The sequence below is a fragment of the Elephas maximus genome, chromosome 16, assembly GCF_024166365.1.
Source record: "Elephas maximus indicus isolate mEleMax1 chromosome 16, mEleMax1 primary haplotype, whole genome shotgun sequence".
Taxonomy (NCBI): Eukaryota; Metazoa; Chordata; class Mammalia; order Proboscidea; family Elephantidae; genus Elephas; species Elephas maximus.
In genome coordinates this window covers 45102564-45117553 of record NC_064834.1, presented here as the reverse complement: position 1 = coordinate 45117553, position 14990 = coordinate 45102564, and the positions used below count along the sequence as shown (strand labels likewise).

Sequence of the window (14990 nt, the reverse complement as noted above, 5' to 3'; positions counted from 1 at the left end):
AGGGAATAGCCTGTTTGGCTACCCACTTTACCTGTGGGATTGGTGCTGTTCCTGTGAGCCTTGTTGAGGCCTTTCCCTTCTCCAAGGTCTTTAGGGTGAAGTCCAGAGCAATTCATTTCCTCATATCTCCAGATAGGAAGCATGAGGTTAATAACAAAGTGCTTTGGGTCGAATGACTCATGTGAGGTCTGCTCTGTCCTTTGTTGGCTATATGACTTGACGCAAGTCTCTTAAACTCTCTCTTATTTTTCTCATGGTTTTTGTTTGTTTAAGGGGGAAAATAACATCAACCTCATAAGGCTATTCCAAGGATCAAATAAAATAAATGCAAAGAGCTTTGCATGTACTGGCATATGACAGAGCTCAAGAGATAGTGGCTGTTATCATAACTCTCTTACCAGCAGTTTGTAGAACTGCGTTGCCCAATGTGGAAGCCCTGGTAGCACAGTGATTAAGAGCTTGGCTGCCAACCAAAAGGTTGGCAGTTCAAATCCGCCAGCCACTCCTTGGAAACCCTATGGGACAGTTCCCTCTGTCCTGTAGGGTCACTATGAGTCAGAATCAACTCGACAGCAAAGGGTTTTTTGGTTTAGTTCCACATGTGACTATTGAGTACTTGAAATACTGCTGATCCAAACTGAGATGTGCTGAAAGTATAAACACATGCCAGACTTTGAAGGTTTAATATGGCAAAAATAATGTAAAAGATCTCACTAATAATTTGTAATATTGATTACATCGTGAGATATTTTGAATATTGAGTTAAATAAAATATATTATTAAAATCGATTTCACCTAGTTCTTTTTAATTGTTTAATATGGATGCTAGAAGATTCAAACTTACATATGTAGCTTTCATTATATTTCTATTGAACAACACTACTATAGATTTCTGATTTTTGTCTGTGAAACAGAAAAGGTGGATAAATTATTGTCTGGGATTTTTAGACATCACTCCCCAATGTGATTCCATTGCCCACCTGACATCCCTGCTGAGGATGTCATGTTGTCTTTACCACTTATGTGGCCTTAAATATATGCTTTGTATTGCTAATTGCTTTTTTCATGTATGTTGAAAAGCAAAGACAGCAGATAATGACAGAGAGACGTGCCATCTGGAAAAGGTTGGTCAAAAACACAGACAGATCCTCAAAGGGAGGCAGCATCTCAGTGAAATGATCACAGTTTAGGGCCAAGTTCCCAGTCTTGAGAGGATGAGAAATTTGACTGGTAAGTTTATAGGCAGCAAATACTGGGTATTGATTAAGGTACAGGCATACCTCATTTCATTGTGCCTTGAAGATATTGTTTTTTACAGACTGAAGTTCTGTGGCAACCCTGCAGCGAGCAAGTCTATTAAAATATTTTTTTAATTAAGGTATGTATATTTTTTAAGACAAAATGTTATTGCACACTTAATATACTACTGTATAGTGTGAACATAACTTTTATATGCACTGGGAAGCCAAAAAATTTGCGCGACTCACTTTATTGCAGTCGTTTGGAACTGAACCTGCGCTATCTCTGAGGTATACCTGTAAAGTAAAACTTGGAATGGGTCTGTCTTTAGGGATCACAGAGCATCTCTGATAGGGCATCTTGCAGAATTCTAGGTGAACATGGTGGCTAAATTAGATTTGATGTAAGAAACCAAGGGGGCCACGTAACAGTATTCTTGGGGTAGTGCTCAGCCTTCACATGCCTAACTTATACCTCAATAACCAACTTCTAATATTTTATTTAATGCCCGCTACTTTTTTTACTGAGTGTAGGCTCCCTACACACCCAGATCAGAGGTCAGCACGTCATCATGCTTATTGGGTGAACAGATAAGAGGCTAGAAGAGCAAAGCTGGGTATAGGGAATTGGACATGGGAAACACACAGAAATCAGGCCCATTCCCCTAGCCAGAACGAAGTGCAATACCCACAGAGGACCAGAGCTGGAACTGGAAAGATGGCAACATCTCTGCATAACATAAAAGGACTGGTGACCATTGGCAGCCCTGTACATGCGGATTAGTGAGGAAATGAGAGGAGTTCAACGACAGAATACTGTGCTCTCAGAAGGGCACCAAATGGGATTTGCATCCTGGTCTGTCTGCTCAGGAGTAAAGATCCTGGGGTAGGCATAATTTTGAAGAGGAGAGTGAATGCTCAACTCTAGAGTATTAACCACAGTTCAATGTTTTTATCCTTAACGTTTTTATCCTTTTTTAGTTTACAAGTCCTTCTGTTGCACCCATTTGTCAGATGGGTTGGGCAAGTAATATTCTATTTAAAAAGCAAGAAAAACAGGCCAGTAAGTTAAGTGACTTGCCCAGTTGGCAAGTGCTAAACCACACTCAGATCTTCAGACTCCTAGTCCAGTGCTTTAACCACTCTTCAAGGTGGATTAGTGTGGGTGGGAGAAACAAAATATAATGGAAGAAACAAAACCTTAAGCTAAGCCACTGGAGACTAACAGGCTTTAGAGAACAAAGAAAAGAAGGCACTTAAAGCAGGTGAAATAGAGGGAGATATTCCTTGGCACATATGGGAGTTGGTGGGAAGATGGACCTGAGTATTGAATTCGTGTAGCGACATGGGAAATCAGGTTGGGAAAGCAGGAATAGGACCAGATAATGAAGAATTCGGATGTGAAGTGGTATGTAATAAGGCAGCATTGTGGATTCATGGGTACCAGATTAACAGTGAAAGCAGAACTTTGGGAAGATTAGTCTGGAACTGGGGTAAGGATCAGGGTAGAAGAGTCTAGAAGCAGATAACCCAATTTGGATACTGTTGTGGCAATTCAGGTGTGAGGTGGTAAATCGTGCACTAAGGTGGTAGCAGTGGAAGTGGCAAGGGAAGAGTGAATCCACAAGAGAAGAAGAAGACATTGCAGGACTTAGTAATGGAGTACACCCATTGCCGTCGAGTCAACTCCGACTCTTAGCAACCCTATAGGACAGAGTAGAATTGCCCCATAGGGCTTTCAAGGTGTGGTTGGTGGATTCGAACTTTTGATTAGTAGCCAACCTTTTGATTAGTAGCCATAGCTCTTAACCACTGTGCCACCAGGGCTCCAGTAATAGAACAGCTATGGAAAAAGTACAGAATTCAAAGCTACTCCAAGGTCTGGGGGTCTAGAAGAATGAAGGCCTCAGTGGAACAGAAGAGTAGTGCCTTCATTTTGGAGGTGTTGGATATGAAGTGAAAGTATCAGAAGGACAGATAGACAATTTAAAATTTGAGACAGCATCACAGCTGAATAGCTAGGTCAATCTCCAATAAAAAATGAAATTTGAAGCCCATGGATAAGAAGGCTGATGAGCCATATTAGTCTGAATGGTTGGTATAATCATAAAACCAAAATATAGCTTTCTTTCAAATTAATTTTATTAGTACTTATAAAATAAAAATGATTTTTAAAAATACTTTCCTTTTCAAGATATAGAAACTATACAATCTTTGCAAAATATAACCACGCAAAATTATTGCAATACATATCCACGTATACACCTTGGACATTATAAAAGTGTTTAAGAGTCACACCCTGTAAAAGTTGGGAGAAGAAACATCTTCTCCAAACTTGGTCATATATTGTGATATTCAAGTATTTAAACCACACTGTTGAAATAAAGCATGTCTCTAGTGCACAGGCCCAAAGGAAATTTAACTTTCAAGGACCCAGAGGTTCCTTTATTGTGCAAGGTAAAGAATTGGGAGAGGGTTCCCTGAGAGTTAATTCACCTTGGTAGCTGAAGTAGTGATTTACTTTTCATACTTTATCATGGGACTGAGGGAGGGAGAAGGGTATGGAACCCATCTTGGGCAGGTCTCCTCTCTAGCATCCCCATCTGTGGAGCATGGCTTCAGTTTTCTAATTATCTAAGACACTTGCAAAATGATTCTTTTGAAACTGTCGATTCCAATACTGTGGGTTAGGCTAAAGTTATAATGATATAGATAATTCTCTAAAGAGATTTCATTTAGGATTTGTCAGATGGGAAAGGTCTGTGAAGATCAGCAAGCCAAAAATTCCTTCCTGGAACTATTGGAAACACTCCTTTTACACCAAGGCATAAATTCCAGAAGCCAAGTTCCTCATTACTTCAGAAGAACTGTGATGAGAGGGTGGGGAAGAGCCTATAATCTTTCGGCTCTGCAGGCTTAAGATAATAACAGATGCTATGTCCGACACTGTAAGAACTGGAGGCCGTTATAGCCTCACCAATGAAGGGTTCACTGCGACAAAGGAAAGAATCATTTGTATGTACTCCCCACTTCCTGATTCACCTCCCAAGCTTTTCTAGATATTAATTCTCTTCTCTTTACTGCAGAGTATCGGCCTGAAGAAGTTCCAAATATAAAATGTGTTGAATTCATAATGTTAGTATCACGTAGTATCACGGTGCAGCACTGACACTGCATGTCACGCTGGTATATGAGAATTTAACAATAATTATTTTTTTCTATTCAAGAAACTACAAAAATCCACCAACCATGGAGTCACAGGTCTTTACATTTAACATGTAACATGAAGCGTTATCACACACAATACCATAAAGGAAAAAAGACTATAAAAATAAGTTTAATGGCATTATCATGCTTTAAAAAGTTACTTAAAAAAATATATATATATTTTCCAAAGTCCTCTAAGTATTTGGTCTAGCGTTTGAGAGAGGTGTCTATTAGGGTGAACCACATCAAACTGTAGTTTCTGTAACTTAAAAATGGTCAAATGTTGGCAATTTCATATGGCTCAACCTAATAAAAGCCTGAGGAAATTTTATTTGGCATCACACTATAAAGTCAAAGAGAATTTATAGAAAATTATATTTCTAACGAGGGGAAAACACTTTAGGATAGAAACATACACGTGGCCATGCCAAGATTTCTCTTATTATTTAAAAATCCTAAATCTTAGAATGTTAAGAAAAATTTAGTGTAGTTTCAAAAACACAGAGGACAATTAAAATTATAGAATGATAGCTGCAGTGACCAACACCACTGAAACGAACCATTCGCCAACTTTGGCAATGTAAAGACTTTTTTAAAGGTTGCATATAAAAATTCCAGCATTAAAATGGAAAGGCACAAATCCAGGCTAAGTAAACGATAATAACTTACAAAAACCTGAAAATAGGGTAAATTCATTTGTATCATTAAAATCTTAAGTAGATACCTATTGTAAGTTTCAACTTCGGCCTCCTAAATGGAATTATATTGCAAATGAACTACCAACATAATACTAATTATAGCAGCACTATTATCAGTAAGTTTAACTTCTACACTTCTAAAAGAGCATCTAAAATTTCCTCCCATTCATATCCCATCAGTACCAAAAATATACTTAAAAAATATTTCATATTAGTCGTAAAACATTTTTGCAGTTTTTTCGTCAAGTAATGAGCTCTCCTCTGATCATGCCACCCCATCAAAAAACAAAAACAAAAGCTATAAAAAAAAAAAATTTGCTAGACTACACTGACTATTCTTAATTAAAGACATACCATATTCAAAAATGATACTTTAATTATAAAATTTATTAAATATAATCAATGAAGTAAAAGATTTTGCAGGGGGTGTGCGTGTGTAGTGTGTTTGAATTGAGTAATGGTGTGCTTGAAAAAAATATATTTCAGCAATTATGCTTCATTTGAACTCTGGCATTTACGAATGGCTGCTCCAGTACTACTGGCTACTACGCAGAGTGCGCCCCCCACTGTCCACCACGTTGGCACATCATTAAAGAAAATAATCTGAAAGACAAAAGCAAAAACCACATCCATAGTCCTCATTATTGCTACCAGCCCTGCTTTTTCAATTTGAACTGCTTTTGTGAGAAATACTTGACCCCCCAACCCAAACAGCCCGATGAGTATGAGAAATAACCTATCCAATCCACAGTAAGGCAGACTCCATTCTCCTAATATAAACAGGACGATGACACATTCCACGAGGCCAAGTATTACATAATACCAAATGCTCAAAAAGTAGTCCACAGATTTTCCCATTTTTCTTAGGATAACTAAAGTCAATGCAGCAAACACAGCATGTCCAATTGCTGCGAATGTTCCCTTAAGGTGGACTGAATAGCCTTCTTCCATCCTCCCAGTGTTGACACCAAACAAAAATGGTGGGCGCACAATAAGGATCACTCCAGTGATTGTGAACAGGGTGAAGAAAGCATCCCAAAGGCTGTATTTTTCTTTGAGAAATATCCAGGCAAATAAAGATGTAAACACTGGGCTGCTGAACGTGATAACCGTGGCATCTGCAAGAGATGTCGTCTGGAAAGCATAGTATATGAGGATCATGGCAACAGAACCAATGACTCCTCTGAGAAAGAGGAAAATTCGTTGACCTTTTGGGCCTATGAACCCAGTTCTGTAAATTCAAATGAAGAGATACATATTAAATAAATTCGGTAATTGTCTTTAAATTACACTTTTTAATTAAAATTATTTTTTTTAAGTCCTAAACATAATAAATAAAGGAATGATAAATTCTGGTAATATCCACAACTGAATATTATATACCTTTTAAAAATATTTTCTAAATACAACTAATGATATTAAAATGTTCACACTATAAGCAAAAAATAGTACAATAGAGAACTACGTAATTACTGTAATTGTAATTCAGTAAATACAGGTATCATTTCCCCCATATATACGAATATATGTTGCTGTCATTATGTGCTGTCAAATCGATCCCAACTCATAGTGACCCTATATGACAGAGTAGAACTGCTCCACAGAGTTTCCTTGGCTGTAATCTTTACGGAAACAGATTGCTAGGTCTTTCTTCCACGGAGCCACACATAGGCTTGCGAAAAAGAAAAGAAAATATGCTGAACCATTAATAATTGTTATGCCTCACAGGTAGATGCATAGCAATTTTCCTTCATATTTATTTCCCCCCAAATTTCTACAATGAAAATGTGTTATTTTTATGGTAAATGCAATTTTAAGATTTAGTTGTCCTGTGTAAGGAAACTTAGTCCTGGCTAGTTTGCCTTCCCAATCTATGAACGCTGAAGCAGTGATAAAATTTATTTTAGTCACTGAAGGTGAGACAGCTTTTCATGGGTTTAATGAGAAAGAGTTAAAACACACTGAAAAAGAACATGTAGCATATGGTTAAGTATAATTAATGCTACTCAATTGTTTTTTTTTTTTCAATTAGATATTTACTAAGAACCAACTGTTTATTAGTTCCTATCTGGGTGCAACTCACAGACCAGGGCAGCACCTGGGCCTGACACGGAAACCCCTGGGTATCTAGTTAGACATGAAAGCATTATCTTGCTTGGCACATAGTCTGAGGGGCTAAGATTCTTACATGATAGTGAAACATAAAACAGGTCAAAATGGATTAACCCACTGCCATCACTTCTGACTCATAGTTACCCTAAAGGACAGAGTAGAACTTCCCCATTGGGTTTCCAAGGAGCAGCTGGTGGATTTGAACTGCCGACCTTTTTTGGTTAGCAGCCAAGCTCTTAACTGCTGTGCCACTAAAAAAAAAAAAAAGTGCCACTAGGGCTCCCAAAACAGATTAGGGCCAAGGATTTAAGGAAATTCTTCTGGTGCCCCTACCCTGACAACACCTTTATTCTAAAGCAGAGGTGATTATTATCATCAGTTAGCATCAGTTCTGCTGCCACTGCTAGAAATTTCTGAAGCCTTACCATCATCTCCTAAACTAGTGTGACTTGTCTATACTTGCACAGGAAATTCTGGCAATATTCATCTTAGCAGATTTTCACCTTTTCCACCAAATCCCTGAAATATGGAGTGAGACTCTTCTAAGTGAATCTGTACCATATTATAAGACAAAAGGACACTTTGGTGGCAAGTGACTGAAAAGGGATGTTTGCCTTTATAATTTTCTCTCTAGCTTGTAATATGGGGTATCAGCACCTTTGCTCAAAGAGAGAATGTGCCAGACAGACACCAGGGATCCAGCTGGTCTCTCCTTCCAGGGTTCTAAGCACAGACAGACATGTGGAGGTTATGATGATGTGTGGGAAGCATAATTTTAACCCAGGGAGTGGGGGGGGGGCGGGGGTCCATACGGTAGGGGAAGAAGGATTGGGTAGGGAGAGTACAGTGAGGACAAGGGAATATTTCATACACCCTTGCATTCTACACTAAGTGATTTCACATGTAATTAATCTTATTTGATCATTGCAACCACCTTTCTGGGTAGAGAAAGCAGAAGTACCATTCTCTCCAGTTTAGATGAGGAAACAGAATATGAAAGTAGTTAAAAAGGCCTTCTTAAGGTTACCTCTCCCCTTCCCTACATCACCCCCCCACCCCGACCCCAGGAAGACCTATACTGTTACTTTAACCCGCTGTTTGCTCCAGAAAGAGACCAGCCTGTTCTTCTAAAGAAACCACGGACACCAGGAGACACTACTGCTTCATTTCATTTACTGTTTTTTTTTTTTTCCCCCAAATATTGGTTATGCCAAAGGAAGAAAGGGAGGGTGGTAGAAGATGGGGGTAATTAGCACACAAGAAAGCATTGTTTTCAAAATGTAAGGCGGTGATTAACTAAATCTCTTTCTCCCTCCTTGTTGGGCCCGTGGTTTGTGCTTGTGAGACAGTCTTCTGTGGGTGGATCCTTGTGACTTTCCACTAATCAGAGCCAACAGGTATAGGAGCTGGTACATCTATGAGTGGGACAGAGCAGATACTGTAGAGTAAATAATTTAGGCGGCTCAAAAGATTTACAAACATTTATTAGTATCTTCTATTATCCATTAAGAAATACTTACTTTCTGTATATTAAGCAAGGGATAACGACCAGCATTTGGAACACGCACCGAAATGCGCTAATTTCTACAGCATGGACGTCTTGTACTTTTTTAACAAATAAAGAGCCCACTGAGAAAAGGAAGGCAGACAGTAACGTGTAAAACAAGCCAAGTCCAGGGCAGGGTGCTTTCTTCTTGGCTTCTGAAAAAGATTAAATTCTGGTTAGTTCTTGCTCCCAAGTGTACGTTTTACCGCTTTTCACTTAGAAATTGAGAAAAATGAACAGTGCCAATAGCTAACTGTCTACAAACACTACCTTCTAAGTAAACCCATTCTCTAGACCTGTACCATTTCCCCCCGACAATTATAAAGGGTACTAAGTGGCAGTCTGGCCCTAGAAAATGGGTATCTTTTCGTTCACGGAAGGATCATCCCTCACTTACATGCCAACAAGAAATAGAAAGCTTGTCAGGACAGCAAGAGATATCTTTAAGAAATACTTGTCAAGATGGCAAGTGAAAATGCGTCCAAATGGTAACAAAATTTTACACCAACTTACTGGTGAACTCGGCTTTAAGAGCTTAAGAAAGCGTTATTTTCTGGAAAACAGTTTATAACTGTGTTACATGGTTACTTGTTGATGCTCTGACTTCCCCCACAAGCCTGTGAGCTCCTCCAGGGCTGGGACCTTATCGAGTTTATTCATGCTTGGCACATGGCAGACCCTTAGTATCTGCCAAAGGAAAGAATATGAGAACTTCATGAAAAGACTCAGACTCTAACAATACTGGCAACAGCATAATATGAGATTATGCTCTCAATTTTCTTATCTTGACCTGTTAATCAAATCTTTATTCAACTTTTTATGGTTTACAACTTATTTTCCCATTTAGAGCATAAACTCTTCAAGGGCAAGGGCCTGGTCTTTGCTCCCCTGACCCCAAAGTGCCTATCACATGACTGGCATCTAATATCTACTTCCTGGCTCGATCTGGTAGTCCCTGCATGGACCAAATGCTTGGCTATTAACAGAAAGGCTGGCAGTTCAAATCTGTCCACAGGCTCCTTGGAAGAAAGGCCTGACAATCTACTTCTGAAAGGTTACAGTCATTGAAAATCCTGTGGAGCACAGTTCTACTCTGACACACAGAGGGTTGCCATAAGTCGGGATTGATACCATAGCAACTATTTTTTTTGGAGGGGGGGAGGTGTGTGGGGGGGGCCTTGATCTAAACCAGGAGACAGCTTTCTCTAAACCAAAAAACCCATTGCCATCGAGTCGATTCTGACTCATAGGGACCCTATAGGACAGAGTAGAACTGCCCCACAGAGCTTCCGAGGAGCGCCTGGTGGATTGGAACTGCCAATCCTTTGGTTAGCAGCCATAGCACTTAACTACTACACTACCAGGGTTTCTCTGTTCAATCCATTAATGACAGTTTATGTGAGCTTTAAACTTTTTTTAACCACTAAGCTTTCTCTGTCTTCGTTTCCTGTGATAGGAGGAGTAGACCCTCTTTTCCATCTTACTCCCTCGACACCCAGAGGAGAGCAAAATGGAACAGGATCAGCAGAGAACTCTCTAAAAGAAAGGCCACATACTGAGACATATATTCCTTTTTTTGAAAACTTCTTTGAAGCTAACATAAAAACAAGAAGGAAAAAAAAGAAGGAAACACAACTGGCCCTCATCGGTTAAGAGCAAGAATGCAGCTGAAGGATGTGTGGACACGTGCAATTTGTAGTAAAACCAGAATTATCATTCCAATCTGGGAATTTACAATGTGTTACTCAGCTACTGAACAGTATTGCATAATAATGTTTTCAAAAAAAGTCTTTCTCTGATAAATGCAATCACCTAGTAGTGCATTTCAACATCATCATGCTAGCTAAATAACTTCTGCCCACAAGTGACACTTCACAAATCAGGACCAATGCATGACAATGTGCAGTCTTTCCAAGGCATTCTACAGACTGACCTTTGCAGTTAAAGACACCATTGCTCTCCAGAGGCCTCTCCTATTCTAGGGGTAGAGCTGAAGAGACTGACTTGGAGCTAGCAGTCTCCACGATATGGGTTATATGTTATAGGTGCCCAGAATCCCCCACCTTGTGTTCTGAACCTATGTGCTCAGATACCGCAGAAGTAACTGCACAGACCAACTCAGCCCATGAGAAAGAAGCTTTAGACGACTTCCAACGTAAGTACCACAAAATACACGCCTTGGGTGTGGTCAGCCTTCCAGTTTAGCTTCTGAAATTTCAGAATTCAGGTCCAAATAAAACAGTTTTTCTTAAAAGAAACCCAACCCATACATAGAACCTACACCCTCACACAGAACAGAATGAGAAGATCAGGGACAGAAAACATCTCCCTGGTCTATGTTTCAAGGATCTTCTCCAATCTAAACTTGCTAATTTTTCTCCAGGAATATTTTAATTTAGCACAATATTTTATCTCTTTTAAGACTTAACTTTATGCCCTTGGCTCTGATTATCTTTTCCCTTAAAAAATATGTGCTTGTATATATATATTTTATCACCTGTAAACATTTAAAGGCTTTGCCTCCTGACTGGGACAGGCTAAATGTTAAAAGGCCTAGTTGATCTTGACTACTTGTTAATTTGAATTCTTTCGAGTTGCCCAGTTATTAGATATACTTGTAGCGGCATATGAACATGGAAGCACACCACAAAAGCAAATGGCACTTAATTATTCTACTTTTGCTCATCTCCACTGACAGACAGAATTGAAATACACTTATTATTCAGTAAGAGACAGGACTGTCTAAATAGAACCAGTCCTCACCCTCATTAAACAGGCAGCCACAGTGTAATTTCCTGACATAGAAGAAAACTGAAAAGTTGCTCAGCTTCTCTATCCTCTGCTTTTAAACTCATGATTCACAGCCCTGTGGGAACTAGAATCACTTGAGTAACATTTAAAAATTCAATTCCCAAGCCCCACCAGACTCAAAAGAGAATTTCTGTCACTGTAAAAAAGCTCTACTAGCTTGGGCCCCAAGCTCAACTCTTCCTCTTGCTTAAATCTAAGACCCACATTGTCCCTAAAGAAAGTAATTAAGTGTCTTAGGACAGTGGTACACTGTCAGTTAAGATCATCCAAAAACGTAAGAAATATGGGAAATAATTTCAACCTGAGCTTGAAAATGGGCTTTGCTGAGATAAGCAATTAGATCATGGGGCTAAAAGCATACGGTCACAAAGTTCAATGAGAATAATACAGCTGTTTAAAGTACTTCTATGGCAATCCTGTTTTTGGAATATTACCTGATTGCTTTACAAGCGCTTATTATTAAGTCTTACTGTCAGCAACTTTCTTAGAAAGTAAAAGACTCCACAAGATTCTTTTTTTTTTGTTCTGTTGTTGCTGTTTTTTATTTATTAAAATTTTTTTTAGTACTATAGATGAAGGTTTACAGAACAAACTAGTTCCTTATCAAATAGTTAGTACACACACGCCTTGTTCTATGGCGTTGGTTAACAACTCCACGACATGTCAACACTCTTCCTTCTCAAACCTGGGTTCCCTATTATCAGCTTTCCTGTTCCCTCCTGCCTTCCAGTCCCTGCCCCAGGGCTGATGTGTCCCTTTAGTCTTGTTTTGTTCCAGTCTTTGGCTGAAGGGTGAACCTCGGGAGTAACCTCATCACTGGGCTGAAACGGTGCCCGGGCGCCATACTCTCAGAGTCCACAAGATTCTTGCAGTGCAATCACTTACATAGGTTTGTCATTTTTCCATGTGGAGCCTGAGTGTACAGTATTCCTTCTCAGTTCACAAACAGGAAACTTTTATTAAAGTTTGCAAGGGCTGACTCAGCATTCCACCACAATGACATTCAACAGGAAGGTAGTAAGCTGCGAAACTACCTCTTCAAAGGCCACACATCTGATCAACCCTGCTTTGGGTAACTCCTGCTCTGGGAGCACCAGCCACGGAGCAGAGTACTCACAGCCCATAAATAAAAGATCAGAAATTTCATAATGTCTATCAGTCTTTCGGGGAAACCCTCGTGGCGTAGTGGTTAAGAGCTACGGTTGCTAACCAAAAGGTCGGCAGTTCAAATCTACCAGGTGCTCCTTGGAAACCCTAGTGGGCAGTTCTTCCCTGTCCTATAGGGTCGCTATCGGTTGGAATCGACTCGACTGCAACGGACAGAAGTGGAGAAGAATCATCTTTTTAGGGTTTGCCTCTCTAAATCGGGGGAAGTGTATGCACAGACAAGAGACATCTCAGGTCACACTGATGGGAGGAGACTCAGAGGAGGAGGTGCAGTGGTGGTGGTGTTAGTTGCTCTCGACTGGATTCAGACCCATGGAAGATCCGCAGACAGCATAACTGTCTTCAAAGGAGATTTACCTATTTCCTTCTTCTTCCAGGAACAGACTTCTATCCCAGGAAGCCGCTCCATGTGGGTAGTAAGCTTTCTGGGAGAATGTGCATAAGCAGCGCTAGTGGGCAGTAGAAAAGGCCCTTGACTGGGATCCTAACCGTGGTGCTGCCTAGACTTGTGCCCTCATATTCCCTCCCCTCCCGGCTAGATACTGGGCAAAACCAAAAACAAAACCCTGACTTTCCTGGGCCTCACTTTGCTCAATTGTCGAATGAGGGGTATGAACATGATCAAGGGTTCTCCAAGTGGTGTCGCTGGGTTTAGGGATTGGTCTATGAACCCCTTAACAATGTACGTAAGATTATGCCTCTGTCTAGTTTATGCATCAGTTGTCAAAAAGTCCTCGTACTCCAAAAAGGTTAAGAACCAGCGGTCCCACTCAACTCTGCCTTTCCAAGAATCGAAGACTCTGGGACACACATTTTTCAACGTCCTCTTCGGGGACGGGGAACACCGTTTAGCATCGAGATCAGTCTTCACAATCACCTTCCTCCCGACCTGGGCTCGACTGCCCTTTCTCGCTGACCCCGGACTTCGGGCAGGGCACACCGATCGGCAATCTGACTCCAGGGTCCTGCCCGCAACACTTTAATCACAGGCGCAGGCTCAGAATGCAAAAAGGGTTCCAAACACACAAACTTTCTTCCTGCTCCTCGCGGCGGGGGGTGTAGGGAGCTTCTGTTTTGCAGCACCCCCGGGTGACAACTCGAGGGTTTTCCCGGAGCACCGGGCAGAGAGTGGGCGCGCGGTCCGCTCTGCGCGCGGCCACGGCGGTGAGCACCCTAGCCCGCCAGCACCCGCCCGGGCCCCTAGGAGGCGAGTCCCACGCCCCGCCGCACCCCGCACTCACCCGACTCCGCGCACCAGCCGCACGGCGAGGAGCTGCAGAGGCAGCACCTGCCGGGACCGGGCGCCACCGCTACCTCAGCGGCCGCGGGCTTCTCGCCCGCGTCCGGGGGCACTGCGTCCGGGGGCGCTGCGTCCCGCGGCGCGGCGTCCGGCGGCAGCTGCGACGGCCCGGGCTCCAGCGGCTCCGCGGCCCCAGTACTGTCCAGGGGCCGCATATCTCCGCTAGCAGTCTCCTCGCGGCCGTCGCGGCGTGTGGCCCCAGCGGCAGCCGCTCGGCTGCCCAGCTCTTCCGGCCGGCGTGGCGCGCATGCGCGCGGCCTCCTCCTCCTCCGGGGATCGTACCCTCGACCTCTGCTGCCCTCTTACCTTCAGCTCCGGCGCCTCCTACCCAGGGGAGCTCGCATTAGGTTACAGTGCCCACAGCTGGCCCGAAGGCGTCCATCCCTCCGATGCTCCAGGCCAGACAGACCGGTGGCTTGGAGCCAGCCTTCCCAAGACACAGGGGACCCCTCTCTGCCTGTGACCATCTCTGTCATTGCACCGACAGGGAGGGACGCTAGGTTCCCAGCCACAGAGCCCACAGGTCCTGTGGCCTTCTCTTGCGGGAGGCCCAGGAGGTTAGGAGACTGAATATTTATTCGTGTGGTGTTGCTTTCAGAACCTCTGGGATACCGTGGAGAGCTGGCAAAGCACTGTGCCTGTCTTTAAATGACCAAGGGTTTTTCCACTGTTGTCTTGTTTCTCCTTGTCCGAGAAGGAGAGTAGAATTTTGCTGGTTTTAGAAGGTTAAAAAAAAAAAAAAAAAAAAGGGAGGTCAGCATGTAATCATGAGGAAAACATATTCATAAGACTGGAGCAGAACCCGTTTATATGCTCTTTACAACAATATTGTTGTTAGCTGACCTGGAGGTGGTCCCCAGTCATGGCACCCCTTGTGTTTACAACAATAGGCATTCGTTATTGATTTCTGG

At 41.9% G+C, this 14990-nt stretch overlaps 1 protein-coding gene across 2 annotated transcripts; it reads right to left on the bottom strand.

The window, feature by feature from the left end:
- Positions 1–3428: 3428 nt before the first annotated feature.
- On the bottom strand, positions 3429–14279 carry SLC35G1 (solute carrier family 35 member G1). 2 transcript variants are annotated; one of them, XM_049855324.1, is made up of 3 exons: positions 14021–14279; positions 8776–8956; positions 3429–6374 (listed from the first exon to the last, which is right to left on the bottom strand). In XM_049855324.1, exons 1-3 carry the CDS (start codon positions 14232–14234, stop codon positions 5633–5635), a joined length of 1137 nt encoding a protein of 378 aa, XP_049711281.1. In that variant the 5' UTR covers positions 14235–14279; the 3' UTR covers positions 3429–5632. The 2 variants fall into 2 exon arrangements, with proteins under 2 accessions (XP_049711281.1, XP_049711282.1); XM_049855325.1 differs by having other exon boundaries at positions 8776–8953.
- Between the last annotated feature and the right edge of the window lie 711 nt (positions 14280–14990).

Coding starts and splice junctions, on each gene's coding strand:
- SLC35G1 (XM_049855324.1), bottom strand. CDS start 14,234: ATGCGGCCCCTGGACAGTACTGGGGCCGCGGAGCCGCTGGAGCCCGGG. Junction 8,957..14,020: donor CGGCTGGTGCGCGGAGTCGG/GTGAGTGCGGGG, acceptor AATCTTTTTCAG/AAGCCAAGAAGAAAGCACCC. Junction 6,375..8,775: donor CCTTGCTTAATATACAGAAA/GTAAGTATTTCT, acceptor TTGAATTTACAG/AACTGGGTTCATAGGCCCAA.